Consider the following 20,485-nt stretch of genomic DNA (forward strand, 5'->3'; position numbering starts at 1 on the left):
CTATTTCTGTCGTAGTTCATAATCAGAGATAAGGATTGCCAATCCCACTCACCTTCTGGTCACTTCCTTCCTTCCTTCCTTCCTCCCTCCCTTTGCAAGTTAGCTTCTTTTTCCTCAGCAGAAAAAAGCAGCACAGGTCAGTCCAGTTAGTCCCTTCCTTCATGGCTTTGTGAATTAGTAAAAATAAAATTATGATAAGCAGCACAGGCTTTTCTCCAGCAAGAAAAAAATATAATAATAATAATAATAATAATAATAATAATAATAATAATAATGCACAGGCCAACCTTCACGTGTATTATTGTTCAGAATGAAGTATTTCAAAAGAAAGGCAAGAGAAAGAAAGAAAAGAAGAAAGATATGAAAGAAAAGAAATGAATATATTTAAGAGTGGAGGGAGGGAGGGTGAGAACCTGGGTACCCGACGCGATAAACGATTTAAATCACCCGCCCGGTAATATGAGTTTTCCCTACGACCGCTACGAGCACTAACATGCAATTCCCGATAGTCTTTGCGGCAGTCGCTGTGTACAGAAGTTAAAAATAACGTTTCAGTGTCAACTCTTACATATTCTCTTTGGTGTAGTACGTTATGACGTACATTCCCTTTGCTCCGTGAACCTAGGACTTGGCGAATGCATCCACCATACACCGTGACCGTGTATAAAAAGGTACTTAAGCAGCTGTTAAATAGAACTTCAGGTAGGGCCTAACCTAATATACATTGCTAGTATTTATTCACATTTGTCGATCGGTAAGCTGAAAATAAATACACTTTTGGTAATTGTAGTGCAATAAATGTTCGAACACTTACCTGGGCGATGTTTTAGATTGTAAAAAAATAAGCGCTTTTACCCGCAAACTAACAGTACAGATCTTTTATCTCAGGTGAAATAGTGCATGCTTTACTATCAGTATGTTTCTCATTGTGTAGAATAATTTCCATTGGTCTACTGGTCGTTACACATTGTTTGTGCTGTGATTTATACTCCAGTGGTGCTTTATTTTGGTACTCAAATATCTGTTTTCTTTAGCATAGCCCAACTTCATTCTGGGTATTATTACAACTTTATGCGATTAGTACCGAGGATATATATATTGTACGGCCCAAGCGTACCGTAATATTTTAAAATTTCCAAATAATGCATTACGTATATCTGGTTCGGGTTCGAAGTGGTAACTTTGTTGTTTAGTATTGAGAATTTTTTTGTACGTATCGCCATACTTCATGCAATTGTACTCGCATGATTGTTCTTTCTATCGTTCGTTTCATTACGGAATTTTGGTATCTTTTTATTATTTTTCAGCAACCTTTCACTGCGAACATCAAACCATCTCTGCTACCATTTGCAGGAATTTTGATTTAACTGTATTTTGGCTGTCTGATTCCCACTTTCTTGTAGATGTCATCATATTACATGAGGTAGTGCATTACATTCTCACGTTTGTGTAGTTGACTTTGTACCGCAATGTATATAGCCTAAACTTGATGTTATCCACGCAACCTAATAATCAGAATGTCTCTTTCAGATATAATAAATATTATTTAGAAAAAAAAGCAATGTGGGAATATATCACTTATTAATTGTGTTTAAAGCTATGCTTTCTTCAAGGTATTATTTGTTGTTGTTTGTGTCATCAGCCCGTGGACTGGTTTGATGCAGCCTTCCATCACACCCAATCCCCTGCTAACATTACCATGTAACTACTAAATTCTAAATCTACTCTAATCTATTTTTCATATTCATGTTTTGGTCTACCCTACCGTTCTTACCACCTACACTTCCCTTGAAAACGAACTGAACAAATCCTGCATGCCCTAGGATGTGCCATACCATTCTATCCCTTCTTCTCATCAAATTTCATCAAATTGTTTTCCTCTCACCAATTTTATTCATTATCTCATTATTTGTCATAATATCCACTCTTCTCTCCCTCAGCATTCTTCTGTAACTCCGCAACATGTGGTTGTATAACTTAGGTAGAATTGATATCCATTATGTGAATTGTCCATTTTTAAATCTTGTGTGATACACATATTAAATTTGCATGATTTTTTTGTTTAGTCATGTAAAGTCCTCTGTATGTGGTAGATGAACTAAGTATTGTGCTCGGTTTTGCCAGAATGAAGGGAGTCTTTCCCTCAATTTGCTCAGCAAGTACACAATAACTGAACCAGTAATCCACTAGATAACTCACCACCACAGTTCCAGATCGATCTATTGGGTTATATGAGTAAACCTGAGATGCATCTCGTGAGTATATCTCAAAAGAGGATTGGGACTGAAGTCACTGGTGAGATAGATCTTGCTATGTAGATGAATAAAGTTTGTTGTCCGCTAACAAGATGTGTCTCCTTCCACCTCATGTAGATCTCTCCCACTGTCAACTGACACTACATTTGTTTAAACTACTCTTCCATTTCTCTACAGTGCCAATGAAGGAGAAATTGTGGAGGTTTCATTTAGTTTGATTATGACAATACAAATGTATGGTCTGAACTTCCCAATATGTGCTTCAGAGAAAACGGCGCATGTGCCACAGATATTGTAAACATTTAAATACAGAGTTGGTAGTGCGATGAATCTGAAAAGGTGATAAATAACAAAATCATGTGAATAGAGCAGTCATTTTTTGCTTTGAAAAATATTCTTGCACCCCATAACAAAGTGTGACTGTTGAAACCCGTTGAGTCTTGGCCTGTCAAGTGACTGCTGCCCAGGCCAAAACCTTCAGTTTATGAGGAGATGCATGTCCAGCACGACAAATTCCACAGTCATTATTGTTTAGACCGGGGCGTTATCCCACCTTTAGATAGCCCTTCAGTTGTTCTCATGTAGGCTGGGTGGACCTTGAACCAGCCATTACATTCAGATAAAAATCCCTGACCTAACCGGTAATCTAACCCGAGTCTCCAGTTAAGTGGCAGACTCGCTACTGCTAGACCGGAGCACTGCCATGACTTGAAACCATGGAAAAGGTTAGTTGCATTGTGAATCCAGGAAACTGGTGAAGTAAAATAGAATTTTGAAATTGACATACAGGCAGCCTATATGACGTCAAATTAAAATATCTTCAAACACTAGTTGAATTATTACTGCAAGAAATTATTATTATATTGTATTATAAAGGTGGAGTCAATCAGTTAGACCTTAGTTGAATTACTATCATCATTAATTATCTTCTGCCTGTCGTATGAGGTATTTAAAGGGGAACCCAGGGGATTTCAAGGTGGGGTTGCTACCACGAGATCCTTAGCCGAGTCTGAGGTTACTTCTGCTTGGTTATGCCATGTTTTTCATTTTCAACTTTGTTAGCTGACCTCCTTTGGTTAACTCTTGTTCTTTTCTGACCCAACAGTATTAGTTTTCCTAGTCATTCATTTTCACGTTCTTACTGTCCCATCTCATTCTTCTAAGGGTTAGACCTCATCCTTCCTTTCTTTCTTTTCTCTTTCTTCTGAATAGAGTTGAGAGAGGATGGTTGCCGAGCTGCATTTCCTCTTCAAACTATAATTGCTAGCACCACCAGAATGAAGGCATCAGCAAAAGAAAAGTAAGGGCCAAGAAGGGCGTGAAAATACTCCCCAGGTCTCAAATGGAACAAGAGTTGACCGAAGGTGATCGGACATGATTGATGAAAGTGAGTAGCCTGGTAACAGTTCAGAATGTACTGTAGGCTATGAAGTATATCTGGAAAATGATAGTTAAAATTAGAAAAGGAACGAAAAGAAAGTAAGACAGAGAGAGACCCTCTTTCCCCTCTCCTGCCTTTCCCCATTCCACCCTCCCTCCTCCTCTCCTCAACTTCCCACAGTCCAACTCTACTCTGGCTTACCAGTGTGAGTTTTACAGCAGTGCTTTTCAAGTAGACATGAGCCTCATAATCTTTGTTTTCATTCGATTTCGAACTGCAAATTTTATCATAGACACATCCGGCGAGTAGGGATGTGTGTGATGACATTTATGCTTCAGCCTTCAAAGTACTGCTTCTATTTTACTTTTAGCACACAAAGCTCCATTTCTAATAGAGGAACCTAACAAGGATTATACTTACAATCTAATGTATCTTATTTCCAAGACATTTGGTTAATCTATTTGAGCATCATTTAACATCATACATGGAAGCTATAAGATATGATGACTTGAACATGTTATATGGATAATATGTTTGGACAATTTCTTGAACTTGCACAAGAATAATTTAATATTGTTCAATTTACCACTATATGAATTTGGATCACGTACTATTGGAGTGTTTGTACAGCATTATCACCGTCAATCTGATGATGCACTCTAACACATTCACGCCCGTATCCGAGTTATTGCCTATAGCGCGTGAGCATGCTGTGGACCGTATCAGAGTTAACCCGGATAAGCGCAACCTTGAATTGCAGCCGTTCCTACGCAGCTGGGATCTATTTTGGTCACAAATATGTACGAGAGAGACGAAGTTAATACCCTTATGAATGTTTCTACTCAACAGAAACCACATGGCCACGGCGATTTTCCCTCCCAATGCACTTTTTTTGTTTTGTTTCTGAAGGTAGCCTAGCGCTGGCCCAGCTGGCTGCGTAGTTGGTTTCTGATTGCACAAGCGTGTGTATAGTCGCGTTCTGAAGTGCAACCATGGCGTGTAGGGACAATGTGAGTGTTGACGAAATTGCCGACATCCTTTTCAATGAAGACTCAGGTGATGAACTGATTCCTGAACTAAGTGAAATTGAAAGTGACAGTGATGACAGTGAATACGATTCTCCCGGACACGTGACAGAAAACATAGTACCGGTATCTGAATGTTCGCCTTTATATCGCCCCCCTGCCATCCCATTTACTGCTAAACCAGGTATAAATACTGAAACAGAAAACACTAACGAGATGTCATTTGTAAATCTATTTCTCACAGCTGAATTTCTCGAATACCTATGCGAGCAAACAAATCTGTATGCGAGTCATGTAATCAGTGCTGCGTCGCGCCCCTTCTCTAAACACTCTCTTGCTCAAACGTGGAGTCCGGTGACTGTTTCAGAAATGAGACAGTTCCTGGGTTTGATGCTCACTACCGGCATTATTAGTAAACCATGTCTCAGAATGTACTGGACAGAAAATCCAATTTTCTCCACTCCTATTTTCTCAAAGACAATGTCACGAAATCGCTTCGAAAGTATCCTCTCATTTCTCCACTTTAGTGACAGCAGCGAATACGAGCACAGCACTGACAGATTGTATAAAATCAGACCTATTTTACAGAAACTTTCGGACAGATTTACAGAGCTTTATACCCCCAAACAGAAAATTGCTCTGGACGAAGGAATGCTAGCTTGGAGAGGGCGCCTAAGATTCCGCATATATAACCCCGGTAAAATAATAAAATATGGCATTTTAGTGAGGATGGTTTGCGAGTCTAACACGGGGTACATCTGTAAACTCATGATATATGATGCAAGTGGTGTGAATTTACAAAGCACAGTTTTTCAGCTGCTTGAAAATTATCTTGGCCAGGGGTATATAGTCTATATGGACAATTATTACAATAGCGTTGGACTCGCGAAACAGTTATGGGAACAGAACACTGCTGTATGTGGAACAGTACGGTCAAATAGGGGTGTACCAAAAGATATAAAGGAACACCAGGCAATTCTCAAACGGGGGGAAATGACTTTCAGGAGGGACGAGGATGTATTGCTTGTTTCTTGGAGAGACAAAAAGGTTATTACTATGGTGACTACCATCCATTCGGCAGAAATGGTCGAAACAAAGAAATCTGGAAAAATACAAATGAAACCAGAGTCTGTGACCGACTATAATCAACACATGCATGGTGTTGATACTGCAGACCAGTACTTGGCGCTCTATCCTTTCATGCGGAAAACTATAAAGTGGCCGAAAAATGTGTTTTTTTATTTACTGTAGTGCTCACTTTTTAACGCATTTCGGCTCTTCCACAATTCAAATCCTCAAAAATCAAAAACATTTCTGAATTTCATGCAGACAGTAGTTAGGAACTTGCTCCAGGAAAAAACTGAACCCGACATACAAGTACAGTCACCTCTCTCCGACATCTCAGCTCCATCTACTTCATCAGCTCCAAGTCAGCATCCCGCGATTTTGCCTCCAAAAAGGGCACTGGCCAAGGATCCACCATTTAGGTTAGATGGGAAGAGAAAAGAGCATATTCTCTTCAAGTTTCCACCATCAAATAAAGTAAAGTTCCCTTCAAGAAGGTGCAAAGTGTGCTTCAAAAATAAAATTATTAGTGAAACACGCTATTTTTGTGGAAAGTGTGGTGTTCCCATTCACCCAGGAAAGTGTGACATTAGCTACCACAGCCTACAGAGATACTAGAGGACTTCATTAAGGTATGTGGAAAATTTTGTTTCCATATCTTGTTTAGTTTAGAACTTATTGTGAAAAGAATTTGTTGTTGTTTGCTCTACCACTAACAGCTGAAATAGCTGGGCCAGCTCTTTAAATAGCCAGCTCAGATGATGGGCGTGAATGTGTTAAAGTATCAACTTGTGCTTATACACTTATTTTAGTAGTATTATATGTCTTGTCTAATTATTGTCTCTCGGCTGATGATGGACATGTGACCAAAACTCTTACCAGACATAATGTAATATTTACACAATAAGGATGTACAGAATAAGGTGGACCATTATAGTTCATTCTTTTCTTGTAGTTGCAATTCAATACAGAACAGCATTAAGTTTATAGTTTATGATTACAGCCTTGTCTTACACATGTAAGTACCTACAACCAACAATTTATTTGACCATCAATTCTCACTGCTGCCCAACTGTCATCATAAATATGATTGATTGCTTTTAATAATGTACACTTCGTCAGACAGTGCCGCCAGTACAGCAAACATGTTTTCCAACGGTACTCTGTCAAGATATATGGAACATAAACATTACTGTCTATTCTTCTCGTAGCATTTTTCAAACTATCCCTGGAAACATAGAAAAAGGGAGAATGTTGAACAAACTAGAAAGTTTGTATATCTATTTGGACCAGACGTATAATAAGGAACAGAATCTTAATGACATCACGGACAGTAAAAGCTTTTTACATGGGTTAACGTCGAAATTATTAAAGACAGTTAGTTCAGATAAATTTAGGATACCTAATATATTTAATTCTTCATACTCTAGTGCTCCACCCGTACCTACAGATATTAGGCCTACTTCTAGCAAAACAGATGACTCCGCCCCTTTGTCAGCCTCGTCACAGTTAACTCCACCCATCCTCTCCTCACTTCCACACTCCCCTATTCCTTCCCCTCCGAGTTCACTACTGCCTCTGCAGCACAGTTATAATACGGGACTTGGAGCCAACAGAAGGGCAGCTACCAACACAACAGTTGATAACAGATAACAACTTTCAACTAACATGTAAGTCCTCATCTGTTCCAAACTACGTAATCAGAATTCTCTCCCTGCGTTCAACTTCTTCATTCATCCTTTCCTTCTTTTACACAGAACTTTTTCCAATATCTACTGACATTTCCCGACAAGGTTTCAGACAATAATATTGCCTACCAGTGCTAACGGCCATTTCTACAATATTTCAACTGATGCTTATGTTTCACCTTATGCTCACATATTCATCAGCGGCCTTGAAATGTTGTATTTATGACATTGATGTTGGTGCTTGTGTTCACACCCTCATGTCGTTGGCATTATGTTATTATCACTGTGGTATTCCACTAACAATTTTAAATTAACTATTTTAATTAAAATTTTAATGGAAGAAGTTTTAGTCTCCGACAAGATTTTACTTTAAACATTGACAGTGTTTCCATTAACATGTTGGTATAATGTATCATTTTTTCACATTTTTATGTTATTTAACGTTAAGAATTTCATTCTTCGGGTTCCATATTGAATCAAGATTCACAATAAAGAAAGAAAAAGATAAGATCCACCTTTTCAATACTATATATTACATGAAAATTTCTATATTTCTGTTAAATCATCACGTTTATAAACGTGCACACTATAAACGTGATGATTTAACAGAAATGTAGAAATTTTCACGCAATTATAGTGTGCACGTTTATAAACATGATGATTTAACAGAAAAGTCGAAATTTTCACGTAATATATAGTATTGAAAAGGTGCATCTTATCTTTTTCTTTCTTTATTGTGACATTTTTATGTCCCGATTTTTAGTAACTAGCTAAACTTTTAGCTTCCATATTTAATGTTAGATGTACTCTTGAAGATTGTTTTTAGGCTGAAGATGCCCTAAATTAAGGGCAAAACGTGTCCCATTTAACTGATAGTCTGTTTATGTAACCACTATAAGTGAAAATAAAAGTATTGAATGGGTGTATTAAAACACCTTTATTGTTCTGAATTGTAAATTTTCAATACGGATCAAAAATGAGATTTATGACATGTAATCTCTGGCATTCAGAACGGATTTCCTTAATTCAAAGTTGGATATGATATGTTCTATTATGGATCCGGTGCCCCCAAGGCCCCACACCGCTGGCTGCGCAGAAGCGTGTGACTGGGGAAGACATGTCCATGCGCGTACCGCCATGTTGCGGGCGCTCCTCAGCTTGACGCGGAGATCGTATGGAATTCATGCTTTAACTTATTCGCACACATGAAAACATTCTCCTTATAAAATGAATGACAGCCTACACCGACTACCGTGTACACACGCAATAAATATACATAATATCAAGACTGTGGTAATATTAAAATATACTTCTGCATAAAAACTGAACAATCTACACAAATCCATTGGATAGCCTATAGGTGGCGCACCTAAAAAAAGAAACCTTTAGCAGACTGAATAAGAAGACTGAAAAAATACACTACTACAAAAATACACTAGCGGTACCTCGAAAATGATCATGTCCCTCACTTTAATATAAGGGTCATGTTTGTAACTGATGTGTTTGAACATTGTACGTATGGCAAGAAGGCCAGACTCAAAGGACGAAAATCACGTGGTAAACTGTCTCTTGAGAAACCTAGGATCAACAATTATTTAGCTTTATTGAAAATATGAAGACATGCTCAATAAGCGGTCTACAACTTACGTATGATTACATATCGTGAGATAAAAATTACCTGTCTCTCAGCAGACTGGAGAACACATCAATTAAATATTTACAAACTCCTGTACCGATAACAATAATCTTCAATATCGACAAAAAAGGAAACCTGTGAAATAAAATCTTTCTGTAAAAGGTACATAGCTTATGATTCCTCTCAGATAAGTCATTACAGCAAATTTTACTCAATTATCTGAACAGATTGTTTAAAAAGTACATGACTGCAGAAATCTTTCTAAAACAATCAGATACATGTTTTTTTTTTCATTTTCTGAATATGAAATGCCGGCTCTGCGGTGTAGGGGTAGCGTGTCTACTTCTTACCCGGAGGCTCCGGGTTCAATCCCCGGCCAGGTCATAGATTTGTACCTGGATCTGAGTGCTGGTTCGGAGTCCACTCAGCATACGTGATTACAATTGCGGAGCTATCTGACGGTGACATAACGGCCGAGAGGATTCGCCGTGCTGACCACATGACACCTCGCAATCTGCAGGCCTTCAAGCTGAGCAGTGGCCGCTTGGTAGGCCATGGCCTTTCGGGCCTGTTGTGCCATGGGGTTTGGTTTGGTATGAATATGAAATAACGTAATTGGATGAGTGGAAGTTAAATTATCATGTTTGTGTGAATTGGATTTAGGTAAATGCTGCCTGACATTCGTTACACTGGCACTAGTCTTCTGTTGTGTATTTCTTAAAATGAAATTAATGTCTAGTGATAGTTTGAGTTTCTCTGCGTGGTTTAGGCTTAAGTTTTATTTTTTACAAGTTGCTTTACGTCGCACCGGCACAGATAGGTCTTATGGCGACGATGGGATAGGAAAGGCCTAGGAATGGAAAGGAAGAGCCCGTGGCGTTAATTAAAAGTACAGCCCCAGCATTTTCCTGGTGTGAAAATGGAAAACCACTGAAAACCATCTTCAGGTCTGCTGACAGCGGGGTTCAAACCCACTATATCCCAGATGCAAGCTCACTACTGCGCGGTCTTAACCGCACGGCCAACTCGCCCGGTTAGGTTTAAGTAAGAATGTTATCATTTAAGATGAAAACCCTCCTCATAATAGTATCTTCTTAAATATTACTACTTTTACAAACTCATTCTGAATTAACATTATCTGAGCACATAAAAATTGAAAGTGCGTCCTAATTTTTCTCTAGTATGAGCACCATGATTTACACCAGAAATAAAATAAAATGAAATTGAAAGTAAAGCACTTACAAACAAAAAAGATTAATATCATAATGAAAAGTTAATTTGATTAGCGTTTTCTAATGCAGACTAGGATTGACAAGATTGTAATGAGCTTTGTTTAGACTTTATAGTCAGATTTTTCTGGAATAGCGTATTAACAATTATATTCTTTTATCATAAAGCAAGTGGAAAAAATTGGAGAAATTAAGACATACGACACTAATAAATCATTTTTCAGATAACTGATAATTTGAAGTAATATCTTACCCTAATATTAGAAGGTTTTATCAAGTTGTATCAATCATATCTTACGGATTTTAGGCCCAGGTTTATCAAATTTGTAATACCGCTACATAGTTTGTATGAAAAATATGTAGTCTGTTTCAGAACAGCTTTTTAGTTCTAAAAAATTTTCCCCGATGAATTGGAAAAAGGAAAACAAGAAAAATAAGCCTAAATATTCTAAACTTCATGTCCATGGGTTCCCTGAATCAACCACCCTATAACCTGTTTAGTTCTTGATTATGGTAAATGAAAGTTATTTTTTAACAGTTCAGTTTCTACTCACATGTGAAAAGAAATACCAGATCCCTTCTGATAGCAGTCTGTACAAATGAAAGCTGCACACGAATTCACCCTCGTGAATATCTTTCCATTCCACAGGTAATGCCTAACTTTAGGCCTAATATTGCCGGTCATTTTAACTAACGTAATGTATCAGCTCCCACATTCCTTGAAAATATTTTACAATACATTATCACTCCGTCACATATAATACCAAACCGGATCCACTAACAGGCATGATTCAAATCGAAAACATGCAAGGGTCTGTAAACATTACCACGTGCTAGCCATGCATTCGAAGCTGAAGCGCCCGCAACATGGCGATGCGCGAAAGTGTTCAATATTCCGCTTAACATCAGCGCGCTCTGTGAGTCTAGATAAGTAATATTAAAGTCTTTGGGTGCCCCTGCCCTGCCATGTGCACCAGAGAATAGTTTTATGCTTGAAGAATTTATTTGTAACTGCTAATCTCAACTAGCACAGAAGTATAGCAGATATTCCCCATTCCTATTAGTTTCCATATCTTCCCCATATTGAAGAATTTATTATAATAGTAGTAAAAAAGCAGTGCTCAACTCATAAACATATACTCATAATATGAAGACTTTTTAACACATTACTGTGGATCATTCAGTGTGTCAAAGTGAAAGAATAGACACCTTTGGATTGTGATTTTACCCAAATATGTTAAAAGTCAGATGGGTAATTCAGCTCAAAAATTAGGAGATTGTGAATAAAGTTTATCAGAGAAGAAAGGTTTTGCAAAAGTAGACCTTAGGTAAAGTTTCATGAATTGCATGTTGAGAAACCCAGAACACGTTCAGTTGAATTCACAGGTAAGTATGTAGGGTAGGAATTTGGTATTAGTGGGGAAATGATACAGATCTGAATAGCTGAAGGGTGTAATAGTTCTGTAGAAATGGGTTGGTAAGCACAGGATAGTGCATTTTGGAAATCTGTATTAAATTAGTCTGCAGACCTATGGGGCCACTGATAGTGTAGTGGCATTGTCACTGGCTTCCTACCAATGTGCCCACCGTTCAGTCCCAGCCAGTGCATGTGGGATGTTTGAAATAAAAGCCTTGTCCCTGTGATTTGATTTCCATGGGAGACTGAGCTGTGTGGCTGGGTAAATACATTGACAATAATGGAGAACTACAGGTCTGCTTGGTTACTTGGTTGGTCCATAAATGATGGCCCTAATAATAATATATTTCCTGTACTTTTTTTCAGTAAAAGTCATTGGAAGTAATTTTCGGCTCATTTTCATATAAAGACATCTGTTACTCTGGGAAATGGACCTGCGAATAGAAGTTAAGGAGGAACCTGTCTGGCTTGAAGGCACAGCAAGTACGTCCTTCGTAAGTATCATTGTTGATTACTTTATAGTGGTAGGAATTTAATTGATGTACAGAATATTTTCAGATGTATAATTTCTGATGTATTTCATTCAGAATAATGTTCAGTGCTTAACAAGAAGCATAAACACTCCAACTTTTAAATGGTTCTTTGTCAGATGTTTCATTGCACGACACATCTTGTTGGTGGTGTGGTAGGTATGCTGTATGTTGTAGCTGTCAATAGCCATCAGATGAATGGTGATGGCATGCTGGATGTCATTGATAGTTATAGGAAATAGTGGGTAGTTGTTGATATTGGAACCTTGCATTCATAATTTTTCCTGATGCTTTAGAGAATGAGTGCCTCCATCTTACCTACAGGGCCCCGGTAAGATTCCCAGTGAGTTTGAGGTATCATTACTTGTAGCTGAGTGCTGATTTGGGATGGATTTCATGTTCTTCATTTATTAAGAATACACTAGTGACATTTATGTTACTGTTCATGACAAAATTGCTGATAGTAACTGGTCGGGTTCTTTTCACCTAAAATCATAAAACGAGAGGATCAAATCCACTATTGCAGTATTGATTGTTTTATATCATCTTCTTTTGCACAAACAGATTTACTGCTACTTTTCTCACTGGCTTCAGGTTGTATTGGCGCATGTATGGGGAGTTTCCTAATTACTTTTTCCCCCATGTTTCCTCCTGAAGATAGATTTTATCACATTCACAGTCAACTTTGTTAATTGGTTTTTCCAGTTTGTTATATGATGGGCCTGTGTGTTCTTGCAGGAAAGTTGTGAATTTGTTCAACTTTCTTAAAAATTGTTTCTGAACAATTTCTCATGTTGTATTCCCTCTGCTTTCACTCAGTTAATTTTTTGCCTTTCTTTTATTGATATTGATTTATGAGTTTTTTATTTCCTGATTTGAAAGTTGGTACTGGCAGGTGGAAGATGTACAGCCATCTCCAGGGTGAGAGTTATATTAACTTAACTGTGAACTGTTCTGTTGCATTTTTTGCAATTTTTCATGAAAAACACAGCAAACTATCCAACCATTTTGGAAGGCACTGAAAAACAATGACAATGTTATGAACCCCCTGTGGTTGCGAGATGCAGATGAAGAATGAACCCACGTATCTCCTGTCTGTTGTAAGGTGTGAATAAAGGGGGCGACCAACAGATGATGCTTTTAGAACCAGAAGAACATCTGTGATTCGTACCAATACACGATGAACACCAAGGGTCGACTTTACTTGCAATTAGTACTTCTACGTGTGCCTGGTTATGCTCCCACTTAGAGTAATTATCACTACTATTGAGGAATTTGTACAGCTCCTGCCTTCAGCTGGGTCTGTGTTTAGTGTCATCTCGGGAGGATTATTATGGTATCATTATATGAACAACTGGGTCTGCGATTAGTGTCATCATGGGAGGATTACTATGAGAGTAGTATCATTATATGATGAGCACCATGGGTCTATTTTCCCTGTGGGTGGTGCCATAATGTGTAGTACACCATGGGTCTACATTACGTATGATTAGTACCACTGTATGAGGAACACCATGGATCTAGCCAGCATCCATGGTTAGTACTTCTTTGTGAGTAGTACAATAATGTGAGGGGCACCATGGGCGTGCGTTTCTTGTGAGTAGTACTCTTACGTGAGGAACACCCTGGGTCTGTGTTGCCCGTGAGTACTGCCATTATGTATGACATACCCTGGGTCTGCATTACCTGTGATTACTGCCACCATGCGAGGAACACCATGATTCTTTCTTACCTGTGATTAGTACTTCTATAGGAGAAACATAATCGTTCTACTTTACCAGTGATTTGTACTATTATTAGGGGCTGGTGACATGGATTTTGTAGCCCTTTGGACAACAAGCATCATCTGTGAAAATAAGGTAAAATTCTTTTGTATTCATGGTCATTTTCCACCATTTGTTTTAGATTCTGGACAGTGGATACATTTTGAAGTTTCAATTATCATTTCATTTTGTTGAACCTTGTATAAAAAGGAGCTGATGACCTAGCTGTTAGGACCCATTAAACAACAAACATCATCATCACAGCTTGTTGGCAACACTAACAGCACTTCTGGATGGAGCAGTTAGGGCAACTTGTGAAATTATTGTCCTTACAATAATATGTACCCAGTAGTGGTACTTAAAGAATGCCTTAAATATGTCCCCACAACACCCACAACAACAAAAGGTTGTGCAACTTAGAAGGATATGTAAACAATACCAGGTGGTCATCGGTACTAAGTCCAATCCAGCGTCCTGGGAGTTACTTATCCAGGTAGCAATACAACTTCTATTAACACTAGAACGGCCAGAGCGGTCATATTGACCGTTAGCGAATTTCAAGGTATTTGCACGCTCGTACTTTTTAATGCACAAGGTTGTGCTTTTGTGACTTTTAATCTTTTAGGGTTATGTACATTCACGCCAAAAATTACATCCGTAGTTGATAAGGGAACACAGATATTGTCCCTTATACCTAGGAAGGCCGTAAGCGGTCATTTTGACCGCTTCACTTTCTTGGTACGGTGAGCTCTATTGCTCACTGCTTGCTTCCTGTGATATATTTACAACTGGCGCTATAGGGGCGTATAATGTAACTAAACAGTATGCCTCTAGCAGTGGTCGCGAGTGGACGAGTTAGTGCCTGTTCCTTGTGTATTATAGTGCGTAATAATGACTAGGTGGCAAAAACTTACTCCTGTTCAGTTATTAGCAGAACTTGAAAAGCTAGAAGAAGATGAATCAGGAGACGAAGATACATTATCAGATATAGACGAAATGAGTGACAATGAGGATTCTATACCTCAACAGTGTGGCAATGTTTCGGATGGTGATAGCGATTTGGCTAATGAAAATATTCACACAGTGGACTTCGCACCTACGATAGAAGCAGTTACTCCTTCAACCAGCCGTGATCAATCTTGCAGCAGAGAATGGTCTCTTAGCAGCAGGCCACCTGTTTGAAGAGGAAGGGGACGAGGTGGGAGAGGTCATGAACTGGTATATTCTTCTTCATTTGCACCAGGGATCAGTTATGTGGTAAGGATGGAACAATTATTTGGACTTTTATCGACAGTAGTGGGAACCCCCTCCCTGGAAGGATGGCTGCTCAGAATTTACTGAAAGAGGGAGCAGGGCCTACTTCTCATGCTAAGCATAACGTAGAGACTAATAGCAAGATTAGTGTCTGACGTTTATTCATTGACACATCCATGTTGAAGCATATAAAGATGTGCACAGAGACCGAAGCTCAGACAGACAATGGACAAGTGGTCTACTTTTTTGGAAGAATTAGACGATTTTATTGGTTATTTTTTGCTAGGGGCTTTACGTCACACCGACACAGATAGGTCTTATGGTGACGATATTGGTATATTATACGCCCGTGGAGGTTATAAACTTACTAGTCTAGCCGTAGATCACATGTGGTCTTCTTTATGGGGTCCCCCTGTTTTCACCAACACTATGGCAAGGAACAGGTTCAAATAAATTCTAAGGTATTTTGCGCTTTGATCTCCGTAAAACTAGATCCACTCGTTCGCTGACGGATAAATTTGCTTTGGTGTCTGCTATTTGGAATATATTTATTGAGAATTGTTATGCTTGCTATAAACCAGGAGCGAATGTCACAGCTGATGAATAACACTTCCCCAGCACAGCTCGGTGCAGGTTCGCGCAGTATATGGCCAACAAGCTACATAAATTTGGCATAAAATTTTGGTTACTGGTGACGTTGATTCTAAGTATGTGTGCAATGGGTTTCCTTATCTTGGGAAAGACAAAATGCGACCTGCCCATGAGTCACTGCCTGGAAATGTTGTCCTGAAACTTATGGACCCATACCTCATGAAAGGACATAACGTGACCACTGATAACTTCTTTATATTAGCAAAGTTGGCTGAGAGACTGAAAGAGAAGAAAACTAGTATTGTTGGAACAATCAATCGAGTGAGGAAGGAAATCCCGGAGTCAATCAAAGCACTACGTATGAATCTGTACGAGACTGTCGTACTCCAGAAGGAAGATCACACTGCTCTCACAGTATATCAAGGAAAAGTGAACAAGAATGTGCTTCTAAGTATACTACACCCAAGCGTTCAAGTCAGTGAAGATAACAAGAACCTCCCTAGTACTACTGAATTTTATAACGGAACTAAGTATGGTGCGGATGCAGCTGATCAAATGGCGCGTGTATACACCAACAGGGCTGGATGCCGAAAGTGGCCTGTACATGTATTTTATAACATACTTGATCTAGCAGCAATAAATTCATGGATAGTTTACATGGAAGTTACGGGACAGAGAATCTCTCAACATGATTATATTCTTGAAGTAATACAAGAACTAAGATCTGATTTTGTGAAGACAAGATCCCGGTTGATTGAACTGCCTACATTTAGTTGCCATAAGACCTATCTGTTCGGTGCGACGTAAAACCACTAGCAAACAAAACAATCCTTACACTTCAGCCTGAGCCTTAGATTCAGGTCCAATGTGCCAGTCGTAAGCGACGACAACTTCAAGTGAACTCCAATTATAAACAGAACTAAACCTCTGACACATGTTCTTCGTGCAACAAAGTAGTCTGCGGAAAATGTTCATGTGAGTTATTAACTTGCATAAATTGCTTGTCAAGTGCCTAAATAGGCTTGTAAACAAATTGAGACTGTTACTTTTATCATAAATTTTCATAAAGGAATTCAATAGCAAGTCCGTCAAAATATTTCATTGTTACCTATTAGAAGTGAGAGAATATGAAAAATTATTAATACTTAACAATGGATTGATCTGTATACAATACATCCCAATTGTTAACTATGTTGTTTTAAAATGAATAATTGAACATTCGCATGTTTCACAGATCCTGGATGCTAGATATATGTCAGTAAGTGGCAGCGGTCAAAATGACCGCCTGCGGCCTTTATAGGTATGAGGAAAGTTCGGCCGTTCTAGTGTTAATTGGTAAGATGGAGTCCTAACTTGTAATATTGAAATTACCAGAATTATAATAACCACAACTGCAATGCATCAAGTATGGAATACCTGTTGAAATACACTTAAGGCTTAATAACACCTTTGCTTTTGAGATTGCACAAATAGAGAAATCTAGGAGAGTAATATTCTTATTCTCTGTTAGGGTAAAGAATTTACATGGTTCATGTGTGGACATTGTGATGGTTGAGGGTTCCATTGAAATGAACAGTTACCTTATACTTCATTTAAAAGCCAGAGAATGGCAAAATTGTTGACCACCTAGTTTTCCACCATGATATTACAACACTAGAATCACCTGATCTGATTGTCTGGCTGTAGCTGCTATGAAATCTACAACAACCTTATTATTGTTGTCTTAATAGAAACAAAGTCCTTCAGGATTTCAGCAGTTTGGTTTTGGAGCAAGTCTAGAGGTTTAGAGTGATAAGGGAGGCCATGGCGTTAGTATGATCAATGGATTTTAGTATACTCGTATAAGATTCACTGTTTTGAGAAGATGCTGGTAGGACGGGAAGAAGTGACATGGAAAGCTGCATCATCCTAGTCCTTGGACTGATAAACCAGGCACACTAGTAATGATTGCAATCTGTAAACTAAAATAAAATTTTAACAACTGTATATATACATTGATTATTTTGGCAACATTTTCTTGTAATTATTCATTTCAGATATAATTGTTACGGGGTTACCCGTGGAGCAGAAAGAGGTGAAAGAAGGTGCCGGGGTGAATGGGTCTAACTAAAATGTCAAGAATTGAATTTAAAACTTAAACTGAAGGTTATACAGGTAGACCTCATTATACGCGATAGTTACGTTCCGCGGAATTGGTGCGCATACCAAATTCGCGTAAATCGAGAGTCATTTTATATGTAAAATATAGGATTAGTTTCTGTTTACTCACATAAAGCAGAGATTCTTAGTATTTTAAAAAAAATAACCATTATCATGTTTCTGAAACACTGAAACACACAATAATAATCTAAACTCTGCATACAAGCTCTTGGCTTTATCTTGAATATCAGTTCCAGAGAGAGGCATGTGTTGCTGGTTGTGATGCTCAATCCTATCCATTTCTTCCATCGCTTCCGAGCTAGATTTGGTCACTCCAGTCACACTTAAATTAGTAGAAGGTTGGGCAGTTTTTTCAAATTGATTCCACATTGTCACCAATAGTTCTCACATAGGATTCATGAAGTCCCAAAGCAAGCTGAATGTCAACACTACGCTCACGTTTCTTAGAGTTGTCGAAAACTGCTAACGTTGTTTCTAACGAATATGACTTTGCTACACGCTTCTTTCCTTCGATAGTCACACTTTCTCTCCTTTTACCCAGCATTTTAAATATGAAACCTCTCAAGTGCAACTTTACAGCTCTACTGACCAGAACTGACGATTCACGTCTCGACAAACACGACAGAAGATGGACTTAGATATGCGCTTGCAGCGTTTAACTTTGGCGCGCGACGTAGTGTACGTTACAGAATTCGGCACGCATGTCTATACCCGCCTTAAGGCATTACAGCTTCCACGTACTGTTACCAGATGGCTGCAATGGACTGAAAACCAAAATCGCGTATATGCAAAATCGCAGATAACGAATCCGCATATAACGGGGTTTACCTGTATTTTCAGAATTTCAAATTTAACAATTTTTTCATGACAACATAACAGGTACAAGTAGCAATCATCAACAAGGCAGAAAAAAAATCCAAAATTCAGAACCTTAACTCTTTAGGCTTTAAGCCACTAGTTTTACTATTTTAGAAAAGGAAGAGGAATTATTTAATGAGGGGCAGAAATCCTGTAATTCAAGAGCACTTGCTCTCAAAATCACAATATCTAGCCTCCCAGAGGCATACTTTACAGGTACAAAAGCTTGGAAAAGAGCTAACAGTCTCTCAGTTTCTTACTGCCTACTTAAGGCAACAACTTACAAACACTGGCCTCTCAAGGCACAACTTGCAATATGAAAACTGATTTATACAGGGTTTTTAAAACCCAACCTACCGGGCCATCATAGAAATGAACAAGTTAAATAACTGGGCCAAACATAAAAGGAAGGGAAGCACATGACGTTCCAATATAATGAACTCTTAAAAACCTAAGGGCTCTAGGCCTATGAAACAGGAGCCATTTCCAACCTACTGAGGTGACTTGTATAGAAATTACTTTACCACATTACAGAATGAAGAACAGTTATGAAAACATAGTCACTTCAAACCAAGGTGCAGGGGAGCTCGAGAGGGTACATCATTCTCTATCCCCGATTTACAGTTAAAGATTTTATGAAGTTTTTACATTAGCCGGCAGAAGGTTACATTAGAAAGGAAGGTTAGATAGCTAATGATTCGGACCTTTCCCTCAGGTTAAACTGTGGAGTAAGCAAGAAAGAAGGATGTTATGTGGCCTTTACCTTGTCGATGTACTGCTGACTGATGAAAGAGGCCGCCCGCCTCCTGCTTTGACACGTACACTTAGTAAGATGACGATCAATTGGCCAAGAGACGTGAAAAGCCGCAGTTTATAACCCCTTGGAAGGTTCGTGATCATTCATGAATAAACCACAATTTAATTGGTCCAATTCAAAGTTACACTTCAGGATTCAAAAAGAAGCCAGTGATTGGTAAAAAATTAATTACAGAAATTGGGGATTGGCTAGATTCAAAACTGGCAGAAAGGAAAAGAAAATATTGCCAGCCCAAAAATAAATGAACATCAATTAGAAAAAAACTTATGAATACAAAACTTCTTTAAATCAAAAGTCCTTTCACTTTGCACCAGGGTGCATGATCATGGTTTTGAAGTGTCATCTGTGGGAAAATGTCCAAACTTCTTGATGAATGGCAACCAAAACACTGATAAATCCAGTCAGTGTAGGCAACTGCACAATAGCAAAATTCCTTGATATTTTAGTGGTGACATCTTCTGATTAAATTTCTAAGTAGGTATAGTTTCAGTTTCACTGTTTTACCAATAGAGGAGGTGCTGAATTTGAATGCACGGCATTGGGGTGTACCTCCCGGTACAATAATAATGATTATGTATTTTAGCTTTGGTGTCTTGCCTGTCTTTCTGGTTCTGTTTGGGTTCTTGTAACTGGAAAACTACAGGATATATTTCAATCAAATTTCACATTTAGAATCCTCTTATCCATGGATATTTTTTAAGGTCAATGTCATTTCAACATCTGTGAGTAGACTAGAGGTTTATAATAAGACTGAAATAGTGATTTTACTCTCCTTTCATTGCTGTCATAATATCAAGGAGTACTCTTCGATACTAC

At 38.4% G+C, this 20,485-nt stretch overlaps 1 protein-coding gene across 5 annotated transcripts in view; it reads left to right on the plus strand.

Moving 5' to 3' along the window:
- Positions 1-625: 625 nt before the first annotated feature.
- Positions 626-20,485, plus strand: part of LOC137502899 (gastrula zinc finger protein XlCGF57.1-like) — a 54,698-nt gene continuing 34,838 nt past the window's right edge. For 3 of the 5 annotated variants that reach the window (XM_068230086.1, XM_068230089.1, XM_068230090.1), the window contains exons 1-2: positions 626-702; positions 12,063-12,190. In XM_068230086.1, coding sequence (XP_068086187.1) covers positions 12,125-12,190 — 66 coding nt within the window. In that variant the 5' untranslated portion in view covers positions 626-702; positions 12,063-12,124. Of the gene's footprint in view, positions 703-1,145; positions 1,210-1,307; positions 1,424-12,062; positions 12,191-20,485 lie in introns of those variants that run through there. The other 2 variants (XM_068230088.1, XM_068230087.1) reach the window with 2 other exon arrangements.

Source organism: Anabrus simplex, chromosome 13 (genome assembly GCF_040414725.1).
Source record: "Anabrus simplex isolate iqAnaSimp1 chromosome 13, ASM4041472v1, whole genome shotgun sequence".
In the NCBI taxonomy this organism is placed as follows: domain Eukaryota; kingdom Metazoa; phylum Arthropoda; class Insecta; order Orthoptera; family Tettigoniidae; genus Anabrus; species Anabrus simplex.